This window comes from Hippocampus zosterae, chromosome 9, assembly GCF_025434085.1.
Source record: "Hippocampus zosterae strain Florida chromosome 9, ASM2543408v3, whole genome shotgun sequence".
Taxonomy (NCBI): Eukaryota; Metazoa; Chordata; class Actinopteri; order Syngnathiformes; family Syngnathidae; genus Hippocampus; species Hippocampus zosterae.
In genome coordinates, this window is record NC_067459.1 from 15,199,100 (window position 1) to 15,223,537 (window position 24,438).

Below are 24,438 nucleotides of genomic sequence, written 5' to 3' on the forward strand. Positions count from 1 at the left end.
GGCAGCAGTTTTACATCACGCCTCAAAGTTCAACCGCAAGAAAAATAATAGATTTGTTCTCAAGCCATTTCCAACTTTTTAAAATCGGGTAATGATGTGTAGAACTAATAGACAATGTGACATCAAACCCAACAGTGTCATATTGTGGGAAAAAAATTGGAATTGACCATATTTGGACAAAAAAGGTTTCCTTTGATGCATGGCGATGTAGCATTTATTTGGAGGGCTTTTTCTTGTCACTATACAATACAATCCGTCGCTCCATTGCCAAAATGTTGACTGTGTCAGTACCCCCTTCCTATTTTGATTGCGCGTCAAGGGAAAAACACGGTAAGGCGCTCATAGCCTTACTGTTGACAGTTTTAAAATGGTGATTAAGATTGTTCCGTCGTTCAAATAACGATGCTGAAAGTCAGATTGCAAGCCATCCTTCATTTTTTTTTTTTTTGCTACGATTGATCTGTTGTTTTTCTCGCCATTTGGAATCAAGAGTTTCTCGTTTGAAGAAAGGGAAAACAAATAAAGCAAAAGTATGTGGAACATACTGTTGAGGAGAGTCAGCTTTTCGTTTGCTTCTCGCTCTCCTAGGACACAAGTCCTTTTATACCTCTGCAAAGTGGAATAAAGACACAACACCAAGTCGTTCGTTTTCCGTTTATCGCAACACAAATCGATTTGGGCTTCTGAGAGTTCAGAGTCCTTTCAGAAGCCCCGAAGAAACACATTCATGAGATTATATAGAGACAATATGATAATGAGAGGCTGGGAGGTACGCCTCCCATGCAAATCCCGAAACAAAGAAAGTTACATGTCATCTGACCCGGTGTGGCCGAAGGAAGCCAGGAGCGGTGAGGTGAGACCAGACCACCACTACCCCCCATTTGGTGCGATGGCAGGAACAAAGGAACAAAGATACCGGAGATAACAGCTCCTCTAAAACATGTCCCGCGGAGGGGGGCCCCCGAAGTGGTGGGGGCCGAGGGCACTAAAGTTGATTGTAATAACATTGAGCAGGAAATACCCTCAACCGCATTTGTACATTGTTTCTTTCAGTGTCTGAACAAACACAACCAACAGGAAGGAACAACACCATAACCAAATAAAAAGCAGAAATAAGGAAGATCAAGCAAAGTTCGATTCTGATATGATGACAAAGTATAGACCACTGCTGCTGGTCACAGATCTTGAGATTAGGGTTCCTCTTTGAGGGCACTTGAGAGCCTTCAGGGACTTTTATGAGGAAGTGGAGGCAATAAAAGCCCTTGGGGGGCTGTTAATTAACCAGAGGGAAATGGCTCTAACTTCAAAGTACATTCTTTGTTTTAACTACTTCAGCAGATTCTCAGGAGAGAGACTAGTATCAATAGTTCTCATAGCAAGATGAAATTCAACAATGTTCTACTACTACTTCTAGCGGAATAATTCCTTAACAATACCCAAGTGACTCGCGAGTCAAACATATGCATTGGTCCGCCTCTGTGTTTGTACATGTGTGGGTTTGGAGAGCGCGGCTCGCCCACACTGACCTTTGCCAGAGAAGAGGACATGCTGGCTTCTCGCGTGCATCACTCTCCATACATAATATCTCCCAGCGGATCCACCATGCTGTTTGACATCACACACGGCCAGCGCAGAGCCCGCCGCACCAACTGTGTGCACTGCGTACTGTGCACTATGTACTTTTATTTATGACAATGGGTGACCCCGTGAGAAAAAACGGTTCGGATTATGTATGGATGGTTCTGGTATGTTACGTGAGGAGAATTTCCCCATGGGGGATCATCCAAGTTTAATAAACAAGAAATGCGTGGACTTCCTCATTCGCATTTCAATAGACCTGTGGATAGGACACGAGGACATCAGGACGTGGTGGAGGTACGGTAAGCATTTTTAAGAACAATTTCAAATGTAAACGGTGCACTTTCACCACATCTGCCAACAGCTTTGAAGCAACCTTCTTTGAAGTTGGTCGTGTTTTCCCGGTGCTTTGTGCTGTCATTTACCGTCCTCCTAAATACAACAAAGACTTTTTAAGCGACTTTTCAAGCTTTCTTGCGGAAATCAGGCTGAGATATGATCGTATTCTCCTAATGGGGGATTTTAATATCCATGTATGTTGTCCGGAAAAAACGCTAGCAAAAGACTTCTTAAGACTTATCGACTCTTTTAATTTTGTGCAGTATGTGACCAGCCCGACACACGAACAAGGACATATTTTAGACCTTGTCCTTGCTCATGGTATAACGGTGTCAAATCTGGAAGTCCTTGAAAATGGAATTTCTGATCACATGGCAGTTTTATTTGACGTAGTCTTATCGCATGCTGCTGTGAAATCTGGCGCTCCTAGTTGTAAACGCCGAATTTTTAACCCTCGCACTGCTAGTCGTTTCTCTGATGCCTTTAATAACCTTTGCGTACCCTCGTCTAACACAGAGGAACTCACCTCTTGGTTCGACTCGTCGTGCCGGGCCATCCTGGATTTGGTGGCTCCTTCAAAAATTGTGCTGCCAAAGCCTAAACCCGAGCCATGGTTTAACGACATTACCCGCGCAGCTAGGCAGGAGTGTCGCAAAGCTGAACGCAAGTGGAAAAGAGACAAATTGCATGTCTCTTCTCAAATTTGGAAAGACAGCTGGCGTATCTACCAGCTCACAGTAAAAGAGGCCAAAAGAAAATATCTGTCGGACCTTATTCTCGCCAACCGTCACAACCCTCGTGCACTATTTAAAACGATAGATTCTGTACTCAAACCCCCTCTGCCTACTTGCTCGGATTCTTCAGCCGAGATGTGCAACAGATTCCTTCAGTTCTTTATTGATAAGGTCTCTACAGCTAGGATTCCGGTCCCAAATACCGCATCTGACCCCTCTGTCCATGTTCCATGTTCAGCTGTCCTAAATTCTTTTGATACTGTGTCCTTGGCGCTTTTGGAGGATGTAGTTCGCCAGACGAAGCCATCTGGCTCCCCTTGCGACTCTCTTCCCCCACGCTTCTTTCAGGAGGTTCTCCCGAGTGTTGGTGCATCGGTCTTGGATATCATCAACAGCAGCCTTTCTTCTGGTGTAGTTCCCCAACAGTTTAAACATGCTGTGGTCCAACCCTTGATCAAGAAACCTGGTCTTGATCCAGATGAGCTGTCAAGTTACAGACCCATTTCCAAACTGCCTTTCATTTCCAAAATTCTGGAAAAAGTGGTGCACATGCAGTTGAAACTTTTCTTGGATGAACATAACATCTTGGAGGTCTTCCAGTCAGGTTTCAAGACGATGCATAGCACGGAGTCAGCCCTGTTACGCGTTTCTAATGACATCCTCCTGGCAAATGACTCTGGAGACCACGTGTGTCTGGTTTTATTGGACTTAACTGCAGCATTTGATACAGTGGATCACAGTATTCTGCTGACTCGTTTGCAGCACTTGGTGGGCATTGGCGGGAGTGCTCTTGATTGGTTTAGGTCCTATCTAGCTGACAGGACCTTTTGTGTCAGCCTTGGCTGCTCTGAATCACGCACTGCTCCCCTGTCATGTGGTGTTCCACAGGGCTCAATTCTGGGGCCTCTGCTGTTCTCGCTGTATCTGCTCCCATTGGGTTCCATCTTAAGGAAACATGGTATTCCTTTCCACTGCTATGCAGATGACTGCCAGATCTATGTCCCACTGAGCAAGAAAGACACCTTCTCATTAAGGCCACTCCTATCCTGTCTGGAAGAAATCAAAACCTGGATGGCACAAAATTTCTTGAAGTTCAACGAAAAGAAGACAGAGGTGATATTGTTTGGCCCCAGTGGACCTTGTACATTCCATCCTGTAGACTTGGGCCCCCTATCTCCTTATCTGAAATCAACGGTCTCAAACTTGGGACTTAAACTGGACAGTGATTTCAAACTCGATCGGCAAATTGGTGCCGTTGTTAAATCCAGCTTCTTTCACCTTAGACAGCTGGCCAAAATAAAACCTCTCCTCTCCTCTCACATGAACACTTTGAGACAGTAATTCATGCCTTTGTCACATCCCGGCTCGATTACTGCAACGCCCTGTACTTTGGAGTCAGCCAGTCCTCCATCAAGCGCCTTCAGCTGGTACAGAATGCCGCTGCTCGCCTCTTGACTGGTACTCGTAAGAGGGAGCATATAACTCCTACTTTGGCATCCCTTCACTGGCTCCCCATTCATTTTAGAATTATTTTTAAGATCCTCCTCTTTGTTTTCAAATCTCTGAATAATCTCGCGCCACCTTACCTCTCTGAGCTCATACGCCCCTACACCCCTGCCCGGCGCCTCAGGTCTGTGGACCAGTCTTTGCTAGACGTACCAAGAACTAAACTGAGGCTCAGAGGGGATCGAGCCTTTTCTGTTGCTGGTCCATCTCTCTGGAATGACCTCCCACTGAACATTCGGCAAGCCTCCTCGCTGCCCATCTTTAAAGCCCTCCTCAAAACTCACTTGTATTCTTTGGCGTTTGACTCAGCATGACTTAGATTTGCTATTGGTTTTACTGCTTGGTGCTTTCTACCGCCTTATTACTTATTACTTATTACTGATTCGTCTTACTGTTTATTGTATATGTTAAATCGCTCCATGTACAGCACTTTGTATGCAGCGATGGCTGTTTGAAAGTGCTCTATAAATACTGTTGACTTGACTTGACTTGACTGTGTTGCCTGTGAAAATCTCAGAATAGTGTAATGGACACCCCACAAAAAGCTACTATCGGTAATTGCCAAAAGCAGGTTGTAGAAAATGTAAATGAAAACAATACAATATTTGCAAATCCTTTTGAACCTACAGGTATGTTCAATTGAATACACAACATTTGATGTTCAAACTGAAAAATATTCTTCTTTTTTGGGGGGCCAGGGGGTGGGGAGGGGGGACATTCACTTATGTTGAATTTGTCGCCTGCAACATGTCCCATAAAAGCTAGGACACGGGCATGTTTACCACTGTGTTACATCACCCTTCCTTTTAAGAGCACTCAATAAGCATTTAGGAATAGTATTGTTGAAGCCTTGGCGGTGAAATTCTTTCCCATTCTTGCTTGATGTACAGCTTCAGTTGCTCACCAGTCAGGGGTGTCCTGTCATATTTTGCGCTTTATAATGTGCTACACATCTTCAATGGTATACAGGTCTGGACTGCTGGCGTTTTGAACTGTGTGCTGATAGCAATCGGAATAGTCCTTTTCCTCTCACAACATTCATGATTTGCAAAAAGACCACAGACCACAGCACACTTTTCCACTTTGGGATCAGTCCATGTCAGATGAGCTGAGGCCCTGGGAAGCCATTCCTGAGCCCACATGACAACATGAATGATGCCAGTTTTGTTTTGTTTTTGTTTGTAATTCCTCCTCTTTCCTGATCTGTTGTTGTCCCATCCCAATTTTTTTGGAACATGTTGCAGGCATCAAATTCAAAATAAGAGAATATTTGCAAAATAATTATAACATTCATAAGTTTTAACAAGTAATATATTGTCTTTGTAGCGTATTTGGTTGAACATAGCTTGAAAAGGATTTGCAAGCTACAATCATTATATCCTGTTTTTGCGAATAATTTACACAGACATCTCAACTTCATTGGAATTGGGGTTTGTATTCCCACTACTATCACACACAAGGGCGATGTTGAATTTGGCATATGATCACTACTGTTCAAGACACGTATTAAATGTGATCATATTCCAAACAAATTGTGACCTTACTGTGCATGTAAAAAACAAAGTGACATATCTGTTGCTTGTGGACTTCTGTAGGTGCCAGAGGCCATTCAGACGTGCCAGCACGCGGGCATTACCGTGCGCATGGTAACCGGGGACAACATCAACACGGCAAGAGCCATTGCCATCAAGTGTGGCATCATCCATCCTGGAGAGGACTTCCTCTGCATCGACGGCAAAGAGTTCAACAGGAGGATCCGCAATGAAAAAGGGGAGGTACGCTGTTGTCTGAGCATGATAGAGTTGACCCTGAAAAAACAAGACATCACCCTCTGCTCTTGTGTTCAGGTGGAGCAAGAGCGTATTGATAAGGTTTGGCCTAAATTGCGTGTCCTGGCCAGATCCTCCCCGACTGACAAACACACACTAGTTAAAGGTAAATATGCATTTGTTTTGTTCGCATCACTTGTTACTGGGCGGAATTCACAGGCATGGTGCGAATAAGGGACAGATGCAGTAACCATGTCCACCATGCTTTTTCTTGGCACAATTGGAAAAATACACGCAAAAAAAAAAAGCTTGTTCATTTTGCTCTTCAGTGATTTTAAAACAGTGTTACAGTCAATAAAAATAAAATCGCACACTGAAGTCATTCCCACCATGTTTTTTTTTTCAAAAACTAGCCAAGTTCATTTATACTCATACATTTTCATTGCTCTACATTAATTATAAAACACCTCTAAAGTCAAATAAAACATTTGCTGTCGTGTTGACCATACGGTTTCATTGGCACATAATACAGCACTATTTAACGTTACGAGTTCATTAATACCATGCTGACTTTATTCTTGTAATAGTACAGCTTTTTTCACTAAAATAAGACTGTTTTCCTCCTTAAAAATACATGACTTTATTCTATATACCTGTACATATTATATATATATATATATATATCCCTATCTTGTTACAGTTTTTTTAATGACCACATTTATTTTAATCTGACTTTATTCTCAAAATATCTGATTTCAACATTTTTATACTCCAAAATTTTATGGGGGAAAAAAGACTATTGTTTAAAAAAAAACACACACACACAAAAATCCCACTTTTCAGATTCGGAGCCAACAAACATTGCTATTCATACATTTTCACTGCTTTGTCTTAATTTTAAAACAAAACAAACAAACAAAAAACACTGTTTCATTGTCACAGGAATTACTACCAAAACCAGCACTATTTATGAGAATTATTTCACTTAGGCTTGTGAGTTTTCACTGCAAAACACGTACTTCAATCAAACAGAGGGATAAATTGCAAACAAACATGTTGCTTTATCTGTGACAGGCATTATTGACAGCACCATGGTGGAACAGAGACAGGTGGTGGCGGTGACAGGCGACGGGACCAACGATGGGCCCGCCCTGAAAAAGGCTGATGTCGGCTTTGCCATGGTAACCAAAACTATTCACCTCCAAGAAATAGATCTCACTCCACATCTGCAGATGATGCGTCTTCACCTCTGCGATATGCGGGGTTGCGGGTGTAAAGATCATGAGCTTCCCCTAGTGGTGGACAGTGGGACACGCATACCGTCACTGCAGCAGATTGCCAAACTATCATGTCTGTGGCATAATCCGTTTTGTTTGTTTGTTTGTTTGTTTATTGAACATAAGACGTATACAGTAATAATTTGACAGAAAGTAAGGTAAGTAAAATAGTAAAAAGCAAAGAGAAGTCAGTCATCATTCAACACAGTGACACTGTGAAGAGTTGTACCGATTCTCCTCTCATTTTGCTCGTGTACAGTGTTATGGACAATAAAGCGTCACTCAGTTGAGCAATGACCCACTTTTTCCTCCACATGTATGAAGTCACCACAAATGCTCACAAATCAGGTGTGTGCACACTTTTCCTCAGTGGGTCGCATACAGGAAATAAGGAGAAGATGCAAGACCCACTTGGGCATTTTTGTATTGTTTTTATAAAGCTGTATTAATTTGGAAAAACTGTTTCTTCACAGTTTTCAGTTAAGGTGAAACAGCTCTGCTTCTGTTGTAAAATGGCAATCTTTAAAGTGATGTTAAATGTGATTTATTGACAAATGGGGCCGCGACACGGATTTGTGCTAGCAACCTTTGAAAAAATAATTATTTCCATTTAGATCTGTCTTTACCTCAAATTAAATAGGAAACACTGATGAACAAATAGCATATGTGTGGTGGGGTTGGCTTTGAGCAACGGATATTTGAAATATGTGCAGGAGCACATGTATACCGACAATATAGTTACTCACAATATTTTGTTTACCTTCTGCCAAAAAAAATGTGACTGCAGCTGACTGATCGATTTAGCGGTCCTTGTGAAGCTCATCTTCATCTTTGTCTGCATGACTTTATAATGCTGCCCCCGGTGGCCAAGTTGCACACACCAGAAGCTGAACCAGAGTGAATTGAAAACTGTCTTTTTTTTTATATCCTACATTTAATTGTGTTATAACTATGGTATATGTTTTTTAAGTGCAATATTATATTTTGCTATATTCCTTCTTTAAAAAAAAACAAATGAAAACATTTTCTTGTTTTTTGGGGGGCTGTTGAAACTATTTATTTGTATTATCTGCAAAGCACGAAAAAAAATGAAAGACGGGATACAATAGGCTAGTAGTTTGGACATCTCTATGATAAATGTAAATGTTCAAATGTTATTCCCATGCTCCTTCCAAAGGGCATCGCCGGTACTGACGTGGCCAAAGAGGCGTCCGACATCATTCTGACCGACGACAACTTCAGCAGCATCGTCAAAGCGGTGATGTGGGGCCGCAACGTCTACGACAGCATCTCTAAGTTCCTCCAGTTTCAACTGACGGTCAACGTGGTCGCTGTCATCGTAGCGTTCACGGGCGCCTGCATCACACAGGTACGAACGGATGAGCCGAGATGAAGTCAGGCGCACTTGTCTTGCATGATGATGTATCGCCTACATCATCATGCAAGACAAGTGCAGGGGTGGGAAAACTACGGCCCGCGGGCCGAATCCGGCCTGTTGGTCTTTTTAATCCGGCCCGCCGAAGATTGGTGCACAATTAAGGTTTGATTGTATTCATTTTGTTTGGACTTGTAATGACAGGTATTTCAACAACAATTGGCGCAGTTACTTCAAGTTCCAGAGCACAGGGAGGGGAAGATGAAGAAAGAGGGAGAGAGTAATGACCATGGAAGGGAAAGTGATATGTATCTGATTAAACGGAGCGGGAAACAAAGTACGAAACATTCAGGAGACGCCTGGAGTCGGAAAGACTAAAATCTACGAGACTTTGAAAAACAAGGAGGTGATTCTTACTCAGTCCGATTCTGCCAATTTCCATGCTCAGAGTGAATTGCTTGTGGCGCGAGTAAATGAACATTTCCTAGAATGGTTTGATTGTTATCATGTTCAAAACCTTCCGCAAACTGGACCGCTAATAAGAGTCGGAGAGCAGTCAAATGTGTAGAGCGTGAACAACAGGAGGCTCAGTACACATCCTAGAGGAGAACCGGTGCTGAGTGTGATGGTGGGGGAGAATGTTACATTATTACTGGCATACACAGACATTGTGCTATCTTCTTTATTTTCTATTTCTATTTCTAACTTTTGGCCCGGCCCTCCCCAATATTTACTGCTTCTCATTTGGCCCCCCCGGGAAAATAATTGCCCACCCCTGATGTAGCCGAATAAGACCTCTCGCTGTGCCATAGTGCAGTTTTCCACCACGTTATTTAATCTATTTTTGATACCATCTGTATTCTCAGGGAAAGAACCCCCCAGCCCCAAACATCGTACATAAAAATCTAAATTTTATCATCAAAAAAATAAAACTTCTTGTGGGATGACTGTTTCTCCTACAAACTCCAAACAATACACTTTATTATCCATAAGGTTAAGATAAATATTTGACTAAGAATCAGTGTGTTGTGATTTTATTTTTCTTTAAAATACACATTTCATTTTCACAGATGCATCTGTTCTAAAACGTATGATTTTGTGTCTGCAATATTGTGACTTGTGAAAAATCTATCCTCCTTTCAGCACTCTACTTTCTCCAAAAAAAACAAAAAAACGCGATCCTTTATCCTCAAAAAATAAACTTGTTACAAAATTATGAATTTCTTTCCTCCAAAATCCCGTTTTTTTTCCCGCACTAAAAGGCTCACCGAAAATCCTTCCATTTTCTTCAAAGCTCACCTTGCGCCCTAAAATCCGATGCGCCTTGTTGTATGGTCATTACGGTAATATTTTGACCCCCAAATGGGTCCTTGCTCGAGACATGCTGACAACGCAGAGTTCGAACTTAAGGCTATCGGTTACGCAGTTGAACACGGAAATAGAGCAGCGGCAAGAGAGTTCAATGTTAACGAGTCAATGTTATAACTTGCCGTTGGTTAAGTGAACTGTGTTGCTGCTTTATGAAATAAGTTTTACTGACATCTGATCGTTCTGTTGGTGTTTACTTGATCTTATTGCCATCTATTGGTTGCATTATAGATTCCAATGGATGATAAAAATTACAAAATAGGCCATTCATTGAAGGTGCGCCTCATAATCCAGTACGCCTTTTAGTGTGAATATAATACGGTATCAAATTTTATTTTCATAAGAATCTGTTACTGAAATGTATCACAGGCTGCTGCATAAGCTCAAATAATAACGTCTAGACTTGGTGAAGCGGCATGAAAATAACCATTTAAAAAAAATAAATAAATAGACAGCATGATGATAAGGCAGCCTGGGTGAGCATGTTTGTGTCTGTGGTTTTAAGTGCATGTTGCGCTACTCAGGACTCCCCGCTGAAAGCCGTGCAGATGCTTTGGGTCAACCTGATCATGGACTCGCTCGCCTCGCTGGCCCTGGCCACCGAGCCACCCACGGAGTCCCTGCTCAAGAGGAAGTCGTACGGACGCAACAAGCCTCTCATCTCCAGCACCATGACCAAGAACATTCTGGGACACGCCGTCTATCAGCTCATCATCATCTTTCTCCTCCTCTTCGTCGGTATGGACTAGAGCCCTTTTCACTCTGCGCTTAGCAGCGTACCATTGACGAGCACTTTCATTCTATAAGTGGAGTGTTGCTGCGCGGTGCGGCTAGAGGATGTCTGCGGTGGCACCATAATGTCAAACAAGCCTTTCCATTAGGACACAGGTGTCAAAGTCAAAGCCCGGGGGCCAGATCTAGTCCGCCCCACCATTTTAAGTGGCCCGCGAAAGCAAATCAAGCGTGTCAAGTTTCATGATGCTTGCAAAAGTCTGAACCATAATTTCAAATGGCCATATGTAATCCACAATAACAGTCTTCTTGACTTCTGATTGTAAAACGAGTTATTCATCAATTTGTTGTGCGCTGTGTATGTAATATGTAGAGGTGATTAAACATTTATATGGTTTCCCAAAATTCATAACCCTCCAAGGCAAACCGTAATTATAATGTGGCCCGCGACAAAAATGAGTTTGACACCCCTACATTAGGAGAAGAGCTGGCACAGCTATTTTGGCTGCCTTTTTTTGTGTGTGCAACTAACGGCATAAGAATCATAGCGGAAGCCTAATAAATGCGGCGTCTCCGTGTCCCATAATTTGGTACACGCAAGAGATGACATTGTGTGCTATGTTTAAGACACAGCTCCCTGCTCAGACTACCTCAACGCAGTTTTTTTTTATTTTTATCGTGCTGCTCGAATCCTTCTCCTTAAAATGAGCAAAGCCGGGGCTTTACTTGGAATGTACAATGAAAGCCATTTTATCCAGGTGCCGTCAAACATCTCGTCTAAACCAGCGACAAAAGTCTCAGTGCACCGCCGCTCGATCTTTCACACTGAGTGACAGCCGTGTGAAATGGGCTCACTGCCGCATTGCAACATACAATTAAGTTCCCACCGTAGCAGTGTGTGCAGAAAGCAAGAAATGCAGTGAGAAAAAGGGCCAGTGCTCCATACTAAGATTGCGTTTTTGCATGGTCCAGTGGCTGATGGACAGATGGGATTTTCAGAAACGGTGCTCATGCAACTAAATCTTAGCTCGGTGATTGGTTGGAAAACCGAGCTCTTGAGGTTTGTGTAAAGTGAAAATAAAGATGCCTTCTAAGTTTTACATACTACAGAGAAGAGTGCTGTGAACATCCCCGCGAAAAGGGAATATTGATATACTGTGTAAGATAAGGTGGTCTCATATGTTTGTGTGCATATAGTAACATGACTTCACAGTTGACTCTCCTCCACAGGTGAGCAGATCTTCGACATTGACAGCGGCCGCAACGCCCCCCTCCACGCGCCCCCCTCCGAGCACTACACCATCATCTTCAACACCTTCGTCATGATGCAACTCTTTAATGAGATCAACGCCCGCAAGATACACGGCGAGCGCAACGTTTTCGAGGGCATCTTTAAGAACCCCATCTTCTGCTCTATCGTTTTTGGCACCTTCGCTGTGCAGGTCAAAACCAGTTTTTGGACAACGTGAATTTGACTAAAATTGGTCTCATACTAAACATGCTCTTTTGTGTCCTTGTTATTTTGATTTCTGTTTGCGTCTGTTTAGGTAATAATTGTACAGTTTGGGGGGAAGCCGTTCAGCTGTCAACCTCTGGACCTGGAGAAGTGGATGTGGTGCGTTTTCCTCGGCTTGGGGGAGCTCGTGTGGGGGCAGGTAATGAATGAACCCGTCACAATTTCTACGCTTCACTTCACTTCTGAGCGCGCCGATCCATAACAGAGCTCATTTCCAAAATTTAGCGTACATTGAGTCTAGCTGCTGAAAAAAAAGGGATAAAAAGGGAAAATAACACGCTGATGGAATTCCAACTTTAATATTGATATAATAATCTAGGGGGGGGATGGGTGGGACTCCATTCAGAAGAAAATATGTCATCCCTCTTATGTGAGTATGTTTTTATCTTGAAATTTTTTTTTTTAATTCTAAAAAAAAAATTACTAACTGTGGATGTCATTTATCAACCGCATCCCGTTTATAAATCGCATTTCCACACTCACTCGTACGTACACAATGTAAACCTTCCCCTCTCTGCGGCTCTCAGGTGATCGCCACAATACCCAACAGCAAGCTGCGCTTCCTGCGGCGGGCCGGCCAGCTCAGCCAAAAGGACGAACTCCCCGAGGAGGATGTAAACGAGGAGAACGAGGAGATCGACCACGCGGAGAGAGAGCTGAGGAGAGGCCAGATCCTCTGGTTCAGGGGACTCAACCGCATTCAGACTCAGGTGGGGCGCTCACTCGTAATTTTAAGCGACGTGACGTCACCTGCAAAGTCGAAATCACGCTCAATGTTTGTGACGCCGTAACGGTAAATTTTTGCTCTCAAGATGAGTTAAGTTCACAGAGATGTGGCTCTCACTCGGGGTTTGGAGGTGATGGGCCTGGTGGACCCCACCCCCAAGAAGATGGTCTTTGGACCTCGAGCTCTGCAGACCTGATCACTGTGATATTCAAGACAGCCTGATTGTTGTGTACTCAGTGGTTTCATCTCACTCTGTGTGTCGCTGATGGTCCAGGCTGAAACTATCACATCGGAATGGTAACACGGGTCGATATCCGGCAGGGCTTCATAAAGACAATTACAACCAAAAAAAAAAGATCAAAATGTACACCTGTATCCACATATTCAATTAATTGAATTGTGCATTCTTGTTGGGGTTTTTTTTTTTTCCTTTTTTGCAAATTATAATTACAGTTTGGTAAGGAAGTCTGTCAGGATTGAAGAGTTTAACACTGACATGAAATGTGTGACATTAAAAAAAAAACCTAATTTAAAAAAAATTAAAAATCACAGTATGGTCAAACCATGCATGAAGGTGAGATTTAAACAGAAACACAAGCCACGGAGAAGCAGAAGAATATACGCCCACTAAGGTTGACTTTTTGGACTAAAATCCCGACTATACACTTTTTATAGGTTCCACCTGATTTTTTTTTTTTTTTTTTAGAATTTCAAAAATAACATTTAAAAGGCACTTTTTATTGATCCCAAACTTGTTTCCCCTAATTATTTAATTGAATACTTTTGGAGCAGTGTTCCATTCTTCCATTTTCAACAGTTCAAGGGCACGGGGTGCTGAACTGTATGTCAGCCAACTTCGGGCGAAAGGCGGACTACCCTGAACTGGTCGCCGTCAATCGCAGGGCACATGTAGAGACAAACAAACAATCACAATCACACTTTTACTGAGTGGGAACTGAGCACACGCTGCCTACACACAAATCGGGCAAGTGGACCACTACAAAACGAATCAAAACATTTTTTTTTAATTATTACATTAATGTAACAATTTATTATGTTTGAAACATGTTACCTCCAATACTAATAGGATAATATATAATAATGATAAATGATAGCGAATCAAATGAAATGACATCATTAGTGACGCCTAACATTACGTGACGCTAACTGTCTTGTGGTTGTAGCATCCTATAGCCTTTCAGTTTAGGTTCCTTAAATTGGTTATATATATACAGTATATATTAAAAAAGAATAATAATTTTCTGGTTGATAAATCAAATCCTTATAGATGTTGTAATTATTACAAATGTATGTTCGTATTGGAGGTCAGGCAGGGAATCTCCAAGCCAGACCCCTTTTCAACGAGAGTGGCCAGAAAAGTATTTTGCCGAGGTGATGCAATACCTTTGACCTTCAGCCTCGTCTCGCCCCACAATCGGGACATGTCGTGCTATGTTGTGATCGCTGGACTCGCCGCGCTCACCCCGCGCCGCCATTTGTCCTCTCCTGTCCCGCTCTTTCCTCCCCGCAGATTGAAGTAGTCAACACCTTCAAGAGCGGCACCTCCTTTCAGGGGGCGGGAGCTCTAAGACGCCAATCGTCCACCACCAGCCAGAACCAGGATGTAACCAATGTTTCTAGTCCTAGTCATGTGTCCTTGTCCAATGCCCTTTCCTCTCCTACAAGCGCTGCTGCTGCTGCTGCTGCTGCTCCGTCTACTGGCCGTGAGTCAGAACTCTGTCAGTCTGCTTGTATGTCTGCTCGCCTTCAGGGATATCAGCCCCCTTTTTCTTTGCTAAAATCTGAGCGGAGCCTCCAGGGTTGAACACGTACAAACAAAGTGCTAGATTTCTATAAATCATTGAGCAGATTGTAGCCAAAAATCGATGTAGAAGCGATGATTGATTAAAGGGCAGAATGCCAGCACTCTGCTGTTGAGCTAATAAACGAAAGCAGCTGAGGTTGACGAGGTCATTTGTACTGCTAAATTTACAGGGCCGAAAATAGCTAGCTACTGCGTCAACCCAAGTTGGACTCACTTGAAGAGGGAACGTAGGTTTTGCTTCTGGGATGGGCCACTGGGGAGGACGAGGAGGAGAGACTGATGAGCTCGATGGCTGTTGAAGAGAGACAGTTGGAACGCTTTAGAGACCACTCGCCGGGATGTCGGTCTCTCCATTATGAAGCCAGAGCTCGGCCTGATGAAGGTCAATACCCGTTCGAGACTTGCAGGATGTCAAATTTCTTGCCTGCATTTGAATTGTGTGGTCTCTATTCTGTACAACTTGGCTTGCACCTGAGTACGAGTCACCTGATTTTGAGGATGTGCCATTCCAGAGGCTTGATTCGATACCATGGCAATGTATTGAAGGGGAAGAGAAGTCAAAAATGCTCTTGAAAATAATAATTACGTGTTGCTGCTCAGATGAGTGTCCGTAACAGAAATCATAAAAAGGAGTGGATGTTTACAAAAAACACACACACACACACACACACACAAGTGGCGCCATTTTGGCTCTTCTACCCGTTGTTCTGAACATTGCTGGTCGCCCACCTTGTGATATGTTGTCCCATTTAAAGCACTGGTAATCCAGATTTGGTAATTTTCCAAATCCCGATCTTTTCGATGCAGATTACATTTGTTGAACAACTGGCCCAAAAACATGAACTCTGTCAATTCTTCAAAGGTCCAATAATTTTGCTGTATTTTAGTTGTACCGTTCCCTTTACGCTTGTATGGCAGATAAAATTGTTTTACAATGAAATAATTTCAGTCTTCCACTTTGGAGGTTCCACTCTATGAATCCCTTGAAACCAATCAGAGAGCTTTTGAGAGGGGTTGGAGTCTCTGAAGCGTTCTCTTTAATTTTCTGCCTCGTTTCTGCTTTTTTGTTTGCGTATTTCTGTCTTGTTGCTATTCACGCTGGATTTCAAATCTCCTCCCATGCTCGGGTGTAATGTCCTCTCATTGGTCGATGTGTTGTCTGTTTCCTCAGAGTGCTAGGAGCGCGGGACTAAGGGTGATACCCACGGCGTGACATTTCAGGTTGTGAGTTTGTCTCCCTCTGCTCATATTTCCGTAAAACCAACAATCCCCCCCACCACCACCACTCGACCTCTAACCTTCACCACCAGCATCCGACCCGTTTGACGCTAACTCAAACTAATTCCACCGATGGTAAACATTCAAATATGAGCTGCAGAGGTTTGCTTCATTTCAGGATTTTGGTCTTATTTCACTCTCAATAGGTGGCAAAAAAATAAAAATAATGCTAGCATGCTAAAAATGTTAGCTTTGAGATGATTCTTCCGATGGTACCGGTTTAAGGAACAACGGAGTGTTCTGTTTCATTGTATTTGGTGACAGGAATCCTGACTTTTGTCAATAGGTGACATTAAAAAAAGAAAGGAAAAAAAGATTGCTAATATGCTAAAAGCATGAGCACGATACAGATTGATCAAAACTTGGAGACGGTTTACTTTATGATACTCGACTAAATGTCTTCCTTTGTCATACATTAATTTCGTCTTCTCATTTTCTCAATTTTAGAGTAACTGTGAAGCGACCATAAAATGTATTCATCCCCTTCCTGTTGCTTCATCTTGTCGTGTAATTGAGTGTCATGTCGCCATGGTTACAGACACATTCAGGACATCATCGGCAGCCGCAGCGACAATTGGCAATTTCAACCTCCTGCTATTTTGGAACACTCCATCGATTACGTGTCAAGACATCCTGTCACATGACTTCATATTCTCAATAAATGCGCCTGCTATTTATGAGGTAGGATCCAAAACTGATGACTGATTGGCATTATTTAAATTGATTTATGACACTTACAACCATAGAATATAGCTTTCACTGGTCAATGCTTTCATTAGCTTAATAAATATTTTTGAATCGTAAAAGAAGTGTGCAAAATTATAAAATAGTGACAGGTATTTATAAAATATATTTCCATAATCTAAAATCACTGTTAGATTTGTAATTATTTTAAATAATCAAAATCTGATGTTTCTTAATGTATACCTTTTAAATATTTTTTTAATGTATACTTTTATTCAACACTTTTGGATATAATCATTTAGGACTTGCACAAGTGTAAACTGTACACTGTAAGAAATATTTTAAACGTATAAACAAAAAAAATGCTTGTCCATTAAATTGAGCTATTAATCTATTACTATACTATCTTTATTATTATACAGTATCTTATTTAAAAACTGAACAGAAATATTGAAGGAAAATAATCTGCAATAAAAATCGACTCATTTTATATCATTAAGCCATTCTTCATTAAATGGCCTCAATAGACTGATTAAATATCTAATGCTCTTACTTGAATGTTTACCAATCCATGCATGGCGTTGAGGCCACTAGACCTGATATAATAAAACAAAAAAAATATTACATTAAGTATTCTTTCCATCCATGTGTTTTGTGTCAAATTTTGATACTCGTTGTCTCGTTGCATGTCGGTTGCGTTGACTTCCTGTTGTCGTCAAGCCTACGTGACGGCGTTTGCTCATTGTCTCACAACACGCGTGTTCTGTCTTGTGTTGTTGTGAGTCGTCGACTCCCGCACTGCTTGTGTATGTGCGCAACCCATCCCCGCCTTCCTCTTGTTTGGGACCACCCTGTGCTCTATTTGTGTGTCCCACGCAGAGAGTGTGGATGCTGAGCCGGCGGAGTTGGCTCTGGTACTTTTTGTGTGTTTGTCTGTTTTTAGAGCACCTGATTGGATGGCTGAGATCTAACCTCCTTCCTCCTTACTGACCTTGTCCACCAGAGTTCCTCCGACTTGCATGTTATATTCTCCAAAATTGTATCCCACCGGTGTCAGCTCACTTTTGATTGTATGTATGTTTTGGGGGGCGGGGATAATCAGAGGCGTTGCAGATGGTGGCAAGTGTGTGCCATTTAATGTGTTATGAGTTTGAATATGTATCAGTTGTAAACACAGCCACATCCCCACTTATAAGAGGCTGTGGACAGATTTGTTTATTCTATTTTATTTTATTTTTAAATTGAGTCAAATGCATGTGAAATGAATAAAGTATCAATCAAAAATAAACATTCTTATCTTTGTAAAAACAATTCAATGATACATTATTAGATTGTGCAGATAAGTCAGCGCAGGGCTAAGAAGAAGCCAAATCATGTTTTATGTTGAAAACTGAACGGCGCCCGGTGGGATACAAAGTAGTGGTCGAAGACCATGCGTTTCTTAATTTTGTGTTTCTTTTCTTTTTCTTTTTTTTGTGTGTGTTTTATTTTTGTGAGCATTGTGTTGATTAACGTGGCTTGTTTCTAGGTATACAGCACATTGGACTAAAAGCGTATACTTATAACAGGCATTTGTGTAGCTTTATTTCAGTTTTTCTTTTCCTTTTTTTTGTGATTGTTACGTTCCTCACAGTTTTCCTTTAGTGCACGACCCCAACCTGAGTGAAGTGTCTAGTAATGTTGTGAAAGCACAGCGAAGACGTCATCCACTCACCTCAACTCCCTATTAACAAGCTCCAATGGAGGAAGTGGACGTGATGTCACAAAGGATGAGCCGCCATGTTGGTCTTGGGAAAACAAAGGGACTTTGGGCAATTTCACGATTTTTAATGGCAGCTTTTAAAATGCCAAAAAGTTTCTCTTTAAATACTTGTTCAACAAATCAACTCAATACTTGGAGGAAATTTGGCAAAATACCGGGGAATCTTTTTTTTTTTTTTTGCAAGAAACCAGCATTTAAGATATTCATATAAGATGGCTCAAGTTGGTGCCAAGAGAGCCCTTATACAATACAATACAATACAATACATGCTGATTTATATAGCGCTTTCACAACAGCGGCAGCTGTAACAAAGCGCTTTACAAAACAGTTAACATAAAGTAAAATAATAAACACAACACATAACATAAAACACGGACAGTCGTGCAGTCCTAACCACTTTTCCGTCACACGCTTTGTTGTTTGAAGCGGTTTGCGATGAAATATATGTATATTATATTATATGTACAATCAAGTACTCACACAGAGTATTTTGTAGAAAATAAACTGCCATAATCTTTAAAATGTGACAGGCAATTAAAACATGTAATTGATACAGCACTTTTAGAAAGTATGATGGAAGTTGACATGTTTGAGCTGCTTTTGAGGGCCATAAAAAAATGTTGTGGTGGGCCAGATCTGGCCCCCGGGCCTCGAGTTTGACACCAGAGCATATCTCAACACATACTCCCAGAGTAGTACATGACTGTCAGAGTGAATTTCCGAAGGTGCCCTGTACTGTACTTGCAATGTATGAGCCACAGGGGCAGTGATTTTTACATAGTGAAAAAAAAAGCACAACTGAGCCTTCTGTGAAGCCATCGCAAGACTGTTCAGAAACCAAAAATAGTGTGATAACAAAGGTCATTCCTTCTTGGAAAATTTAGTGAGTAAATTGTACTCTGTGGGTAAACCAGGACATTCATAAAATAACATTCCACTGTATGTAACATCGTACTTCATACTCATATTAAAAAGTGCGTTACAAAAACTACAAAAATGAACTTTCCTAAGTTAAAGAGAAAAAAAGTTGTTGCACAGCTTGCTGCTTTCTAACAAGGAGCTGAAGGGCAGAATTCGCAACAAATGTTCGATCCATGAATGGACCACTTTGATGGATTCAGCATCAAACTAACAGACCAACAGAGCTTCCCACGTTTTAGCCAACACCAATAAGGCAGCTCCATGTTAAGATAAAGAGCCGGGATGTCCAACATCATCCATGAGAGGCTCCCTCCTTCCACGCCCCACCTCTTCCCAGCTGTCTCGCCTCATCCTAATCCCAACGTGTGCTCTTCTCCCTCCCACATGGCAGATACGCGTCGTAAACGCATTCCGCAGCTCCCTCTACGAAGGCCTGGAGAAGCCAGACTCACGCACCTCCATCCACAACTTCATGACGCAGCCCGAGTTTAGGATAGAGGACTCCACGCCCAACATCCCGCTCATCGACGACACGGACGACGACTCGGCTCGCCGGAGGGGGAAGTACTCCAGTCAGCCGTCGTCGCCCAACAAGAACAACAACGCCATCGACAGCGGCATCAACCTCGCCATCGACACCACTAAGTCGGCGGCCTCCTCCAGCCCCGCCAGCCCTTTGCACAGCTTGGAGACCAGCCTCTAACCTCCTGGTTTAGGAACTGTCACCTGCTCAAGTAACCGGTACATCCAAAGTGGGTGGGGGGGGACCAAAAAAAAAAAGATGAAACAAAAGCGATACAGCCATCTTGCATTTGTGGTTGTCTCGCAGTTGAGCAAACTGAAGACAGCGAGGAGGAAAACAAACACTGGAACCTCCCCTCGTAATTCTATTCTGATTAATATTATTGTTCTATTATTATTGTTGCTCCTGCATGAATGTACATTGCCCGAGTTTTATTTAAAAGGCTTCCAAGCCCGCCCTCCCATTTGTCTTCTTTTTTGCGATGGACATAAGAACAGCTTGCTCCTCTTCTTCTCCTTCTGCGTGGCATGATCACATGATATTTGTGACAGGGTGCCAGGGCCCAACTTGCACAGCAACTTTGCACCTCCGCCCCACCGCACCCCCCCCCCCCCGCACCCCCCCAAAAAAAGAAAAGAGGAGAGCAAAAATAACACAACAGCGATTAATGAGCATTTACGGGATTATATTCCATAAATATGAACGCATATAAATATATTTACAGTAGAGAAGAGTTTTATCTTTGTTTGTCGGCGTGTTGCCTTGTTCCTGCTTCGAATGGCTCGAAAGTACTTTTAACTTATTTATGTCTTAAAAGAGAATGTAATTTGTTTACAGACCACTTAGAGATACAGTCTACTTCCTGGTTTCAAGAAAGAAGGGATGTCGGAGCTCACTCGGTGTGTTGTTATTATTGCTAAGAATTCAAACTAAATGGGGAAAAAAAACATGCGTGGGGGGGGTTAGAATAAGGAAAAAATGTGCTGGAATTTGCCTGCTATCTTGTGAAATCTTGTAGATATTTTTAGAGATTAACAAACGAAAAGAAACCAAACTATAATGGTAGTAAATGTGGAATCTTAGTATTATTTATGATTGTTGGGCTGGAGTTGCCTTTGTTTGTTTGCTTTTACGAAAGGCCTCCACGGGGACAGAGGGTGGAACAATTCTATCATTCGCTTTTCTTTCACTGCTGCTTCTTCTTTCTTTTTCATATATTATAAAATAGTGTTGTTGTTTTTTTAACCACTTTAAAGGTTGATATCAGGACCTTCAAAAATGAACTGCTTGAGTCACATTAGCAAACTAATATATCTTCTAATATGTCACAGGAATTCGTTTTCACAATGTCAGTGAGCTATTTTGTGTCTGCCCCCCCCCCACCCCCATCAAAATCCAGATAAATTTCAGTGTGTTAACTTTGTCAGAGAAACCAACATCCACACATCACTTAGACCTTTTTTTTTTAAGTTTGGTTGCATTACATTTTATTTCTTAGTCAAACGGTAGAAGGTTTAACCCGTAGTTCATTCAACTAACAGTTTGGTGTTAAATAAAATACTACTTTACATTTTCAACTTTGCTGCCATGCAAAGCTAAAATTATGTCCAATTTATCTGTCTAGCATGCATAGTTTGAATTAGGTCACAAGTGGAGAAAATCTCTAGAAGTAGTTTGATTGAATGGCCACAGTGACCTTGAAATGGTCACTTCAAGCCAATAGATCAGACTTCTGTTTCTTCCCGAGCAAGGCGTCGTCAGACTCTATTGTGGGTCTACTCATGATAGATATGCCCACCAAATTTCACGCTGCTAAGTAAATCTGGTTTTGGAGGCTTAATTTTGATCAACCAGAGTTTTGGTTGATCAATAATAATACAGTTATTTCTTCTTCGTATTACATGATGTGCCATCAAAATTTAGTATCATGTAAATCAAGTAAATTTAGTTTATATTTGGGAGCAATTAGTCAAAATTTACAAGAGTTGTTTGTCTTTGATGGACCCATGATGATGGCAGAAGTGACCAAAAAATGGACCCTTCAAACCAAAATGGCTTGACTTCCAGTCTTTTCGGCCCTGGCTTCTTGAGACTATTTCGTCGTTGCTCATGATAGACACACCTGCCAAATTTCATGCTGTTAAGTTAAACAGCCTTTGGGGACCTTAGTTTGTGGAGCCAAGTTAGAAGAACTTCAGGTTTCATGGTGAATCATCAAATTTTGGCGCCGTGTTCTCTCCTTGCACCATGCTTGAAACTCAAAAGCTTCCAAATTTTACATTACCCAGTCCTCTCATGTTTCGGTTGAAAATTTGGCTCAGTCAGACATTTCTTGGAGTTGCTTTTGATGGACCCATGACCTAAATATGATCACGACAAGCCAGAATTACTTCTTCTGTGTTTTTGGCCATGGCTTATTGAGAGGTTTTTTTTGTAGGTCTACTCATGATCGACGTGCCTACAAATTTTCATGCTGGCTTTGGGGGCTGGATTTTGTCACTCCTTAACCTGCGGAGCTGAGTGATTAGAGCTTCGTGTTACATGGTTACTCATCAAATATTGGTGCTGTGTTCCACTCGCATGCCACGGTGAAAATTCAAAAGCTTCCAAATTTAGCATCATCCAGTTTCAAATTTTAAGAGCCATTGAACCAATGACTAAAATGACAAAAATGCCCCTTCAATGTCCCTTTCAAACGAAAACGACAGTTTTCCTGTGTCATATGGGTTGGGCATGGGCTTTTGACACTTTTTTGTGGGTCTAATTTAATGTTGCTAAGTAGAACTAGCTAACAAGACCAATTTTTTGGACAGGTGCGCATATATATATACAGTATATACATATACACACACACACACACTATGTTTCTATGTTTAAAGTCTGGGATAAAGCATGTATTTTTTTTTCTTTCTTTTTCAATCCAGAGAAATTTGAATTCATTTTCCTCCTCAAACAGCCTCCCGGCGCCATCTTTCAACATCTCCGGGGGGAAACGATGACACAAAAAAGGAATGTTGCTTTGGCTCTTTTTCTATAGACATATACAGGTATCTAAATAGTGGGAGGGGGGGCTCTTTTTCTGCACTATTTGGTTATGAATGACAACTTATGTGGTGTAAAACCTAGATGTGCTTTTTTGTGTGTTTTAACCAAGCTTGTCTTCCTGCTGTCACAGAATATACAGTACTCTAACATCTCAGCTGTGCTCACTAATAGTTGTAATATTTATTGTGCTTTGACTGATCCACACGATCAGCAGAAGGAACGTTCCAAAAAAAAAAAAAATACCAACAACAACGTATTGCACTCAGAAGGAAAAGGCCACTTTAAAGAAGCCTGTACTCGTTCTATTACTAACTCAAGTCACTGACTAGTGCGGCGTGTTCTATAGGCTCATTATGCAAACTATAACCATGTTTCTACAAAATAAATACATTGTAGTATCTTCTATCCAAGCTGTCCCGCCTCGCTCGCACCTGTCCTCTCATCTGATCCCGTGTGGAAAGGGTGCACAAGCTTTACCAGTCAGCTCAGGCCTGTTGGAAAATAATTACGCTGACCAAGAAACAAAACACTTGTTTATTTCTTTGATCATTTGTGTGTAAAAAAACAAAATGACAACAACTAAGGCACCACACAGCGGATGCAAATAAATAAATAAATCAACATCCCTAACACTCAATGTAAAATACAGTGGAACCTCCAAAGTTATTTCCACTGATAGCAAACAATGGATGTCATTCAAGAAGAAGGTTTACAGAATAAAACAAAAATACAGTAAAACTGCTCACCCTTAAAGGTTGAAAGGAAATGGGAAAGGCTTTTTGGGGAGCATATCGGTCACCTAGGATAATCTTGGAGGCATCGTAAGAATCATCAAATTTGAGTGCTGTAAATATAATATGCTGTCCTATAAACAGTTTTTGGCTCTTGATACCTTGCGGGTCAAACTGACCCGTCCGTCCATTTTCTCTCCTGCTTGTCTTCATTAAGATGATGAGTTAGCTAGAGCTGGGTGAGAGGTACACTATTAGGTACACTATTCACATGCACATTTACACATTACACAATTGATCTCTTGTATGTTTTTCAAGGATGCACCCGGTAATAATTGAGCCAACATTTGAACCTGGAATCTCAAACTGTGAGGCAAAATTATAACAACCCTACCACTCGATGAAATTAAGTTAGTAGTTTTAGTAGTAGTGACCGTCGTTTTTTTGGAAGGAATTTTCTACTTAGCTTAAAGTGGGAGTTTTAAACTGCTAGCAAGATTTGAATGTAGCCTCACTTCACTAACTGCCGCCGTAGGAATCTCCATGACACTCACATGAGCACAATTCTCGAACACAAGAACACATCCAGCATCAACCAAATGGAAGCCCTAGAGATACGAAGCTTGCATTAGCACTGTACAAGCCGACATTAGCCTTGGCTGCTACAATGGTAGCATGACTTATGGTGATGGAGTTTTAGTACAACTCTAAATGTTACTGATATGACATTTGTACAATCAAACCCCGT

At 41.7% G+C, this 24,438-nt stretch overlaps 1 protein-coding gene across 11 annotated transcripts in view; it reads left to right on the forward strand.

The window, feature by feature from the left end:
• The window catches only part of atp2b2 (ATPase plasma membrane Ca2+ transporting 2), a 96,820-nt gene extending 73,291 nt beyond the window's left edge, over nt 1-23,529 (forward strand). For 7 of the 11 annotated variants that reach the window (XM_052075530.1, XM_052075529.1, XM_052075528.1 and 4 more), the window contains 9 exons: nt 5,753-5,932; nt 6,005-6,092; nt 7,001-7,107; nt 8,381-8,572; nt 10,471-10,684; nt 11,909-12,120; nt 12,226-12,333; nt 12,722-12,904; nt 19,783-23,529. In XM_052075530.1, coding sequence (XP_051931490.1) covers nt 5,753-5,932; nt 6,005-6,092; nt 7,001-7,107; nt 8,381-8,572; nt 10,471-10,684; nt 11,909-12,120; nt 12,226-12,333; nt 12,722-12,904; nt 19,783-20,094 — 1,596 coding nt within the window. In that variant the 3' untranslated portion in view covers nt 20,095-23,529. Of the gene's footprint in view, nt 1-5,752; nt 5,933-6,004; nt 6,093-7,000; nt 7,108-8,380; nt 8,573-10,470; nt 10,685-11,908; nt 12,121-12,225; nt 12,334-12,721; nt 12,905-14,452; nt 14,646-15,917; nt 15,968-19,782 lie in introns of those variants that run through there. The other 4 variants (XM_052075536.1, XM_052075532.1, XM_052075538.1 and 1 more) reach the window with 4 other exon arrangements.
• The last annotated feature ends 909 nt before the right edge of the window (nt 23,530-24,438 follow it).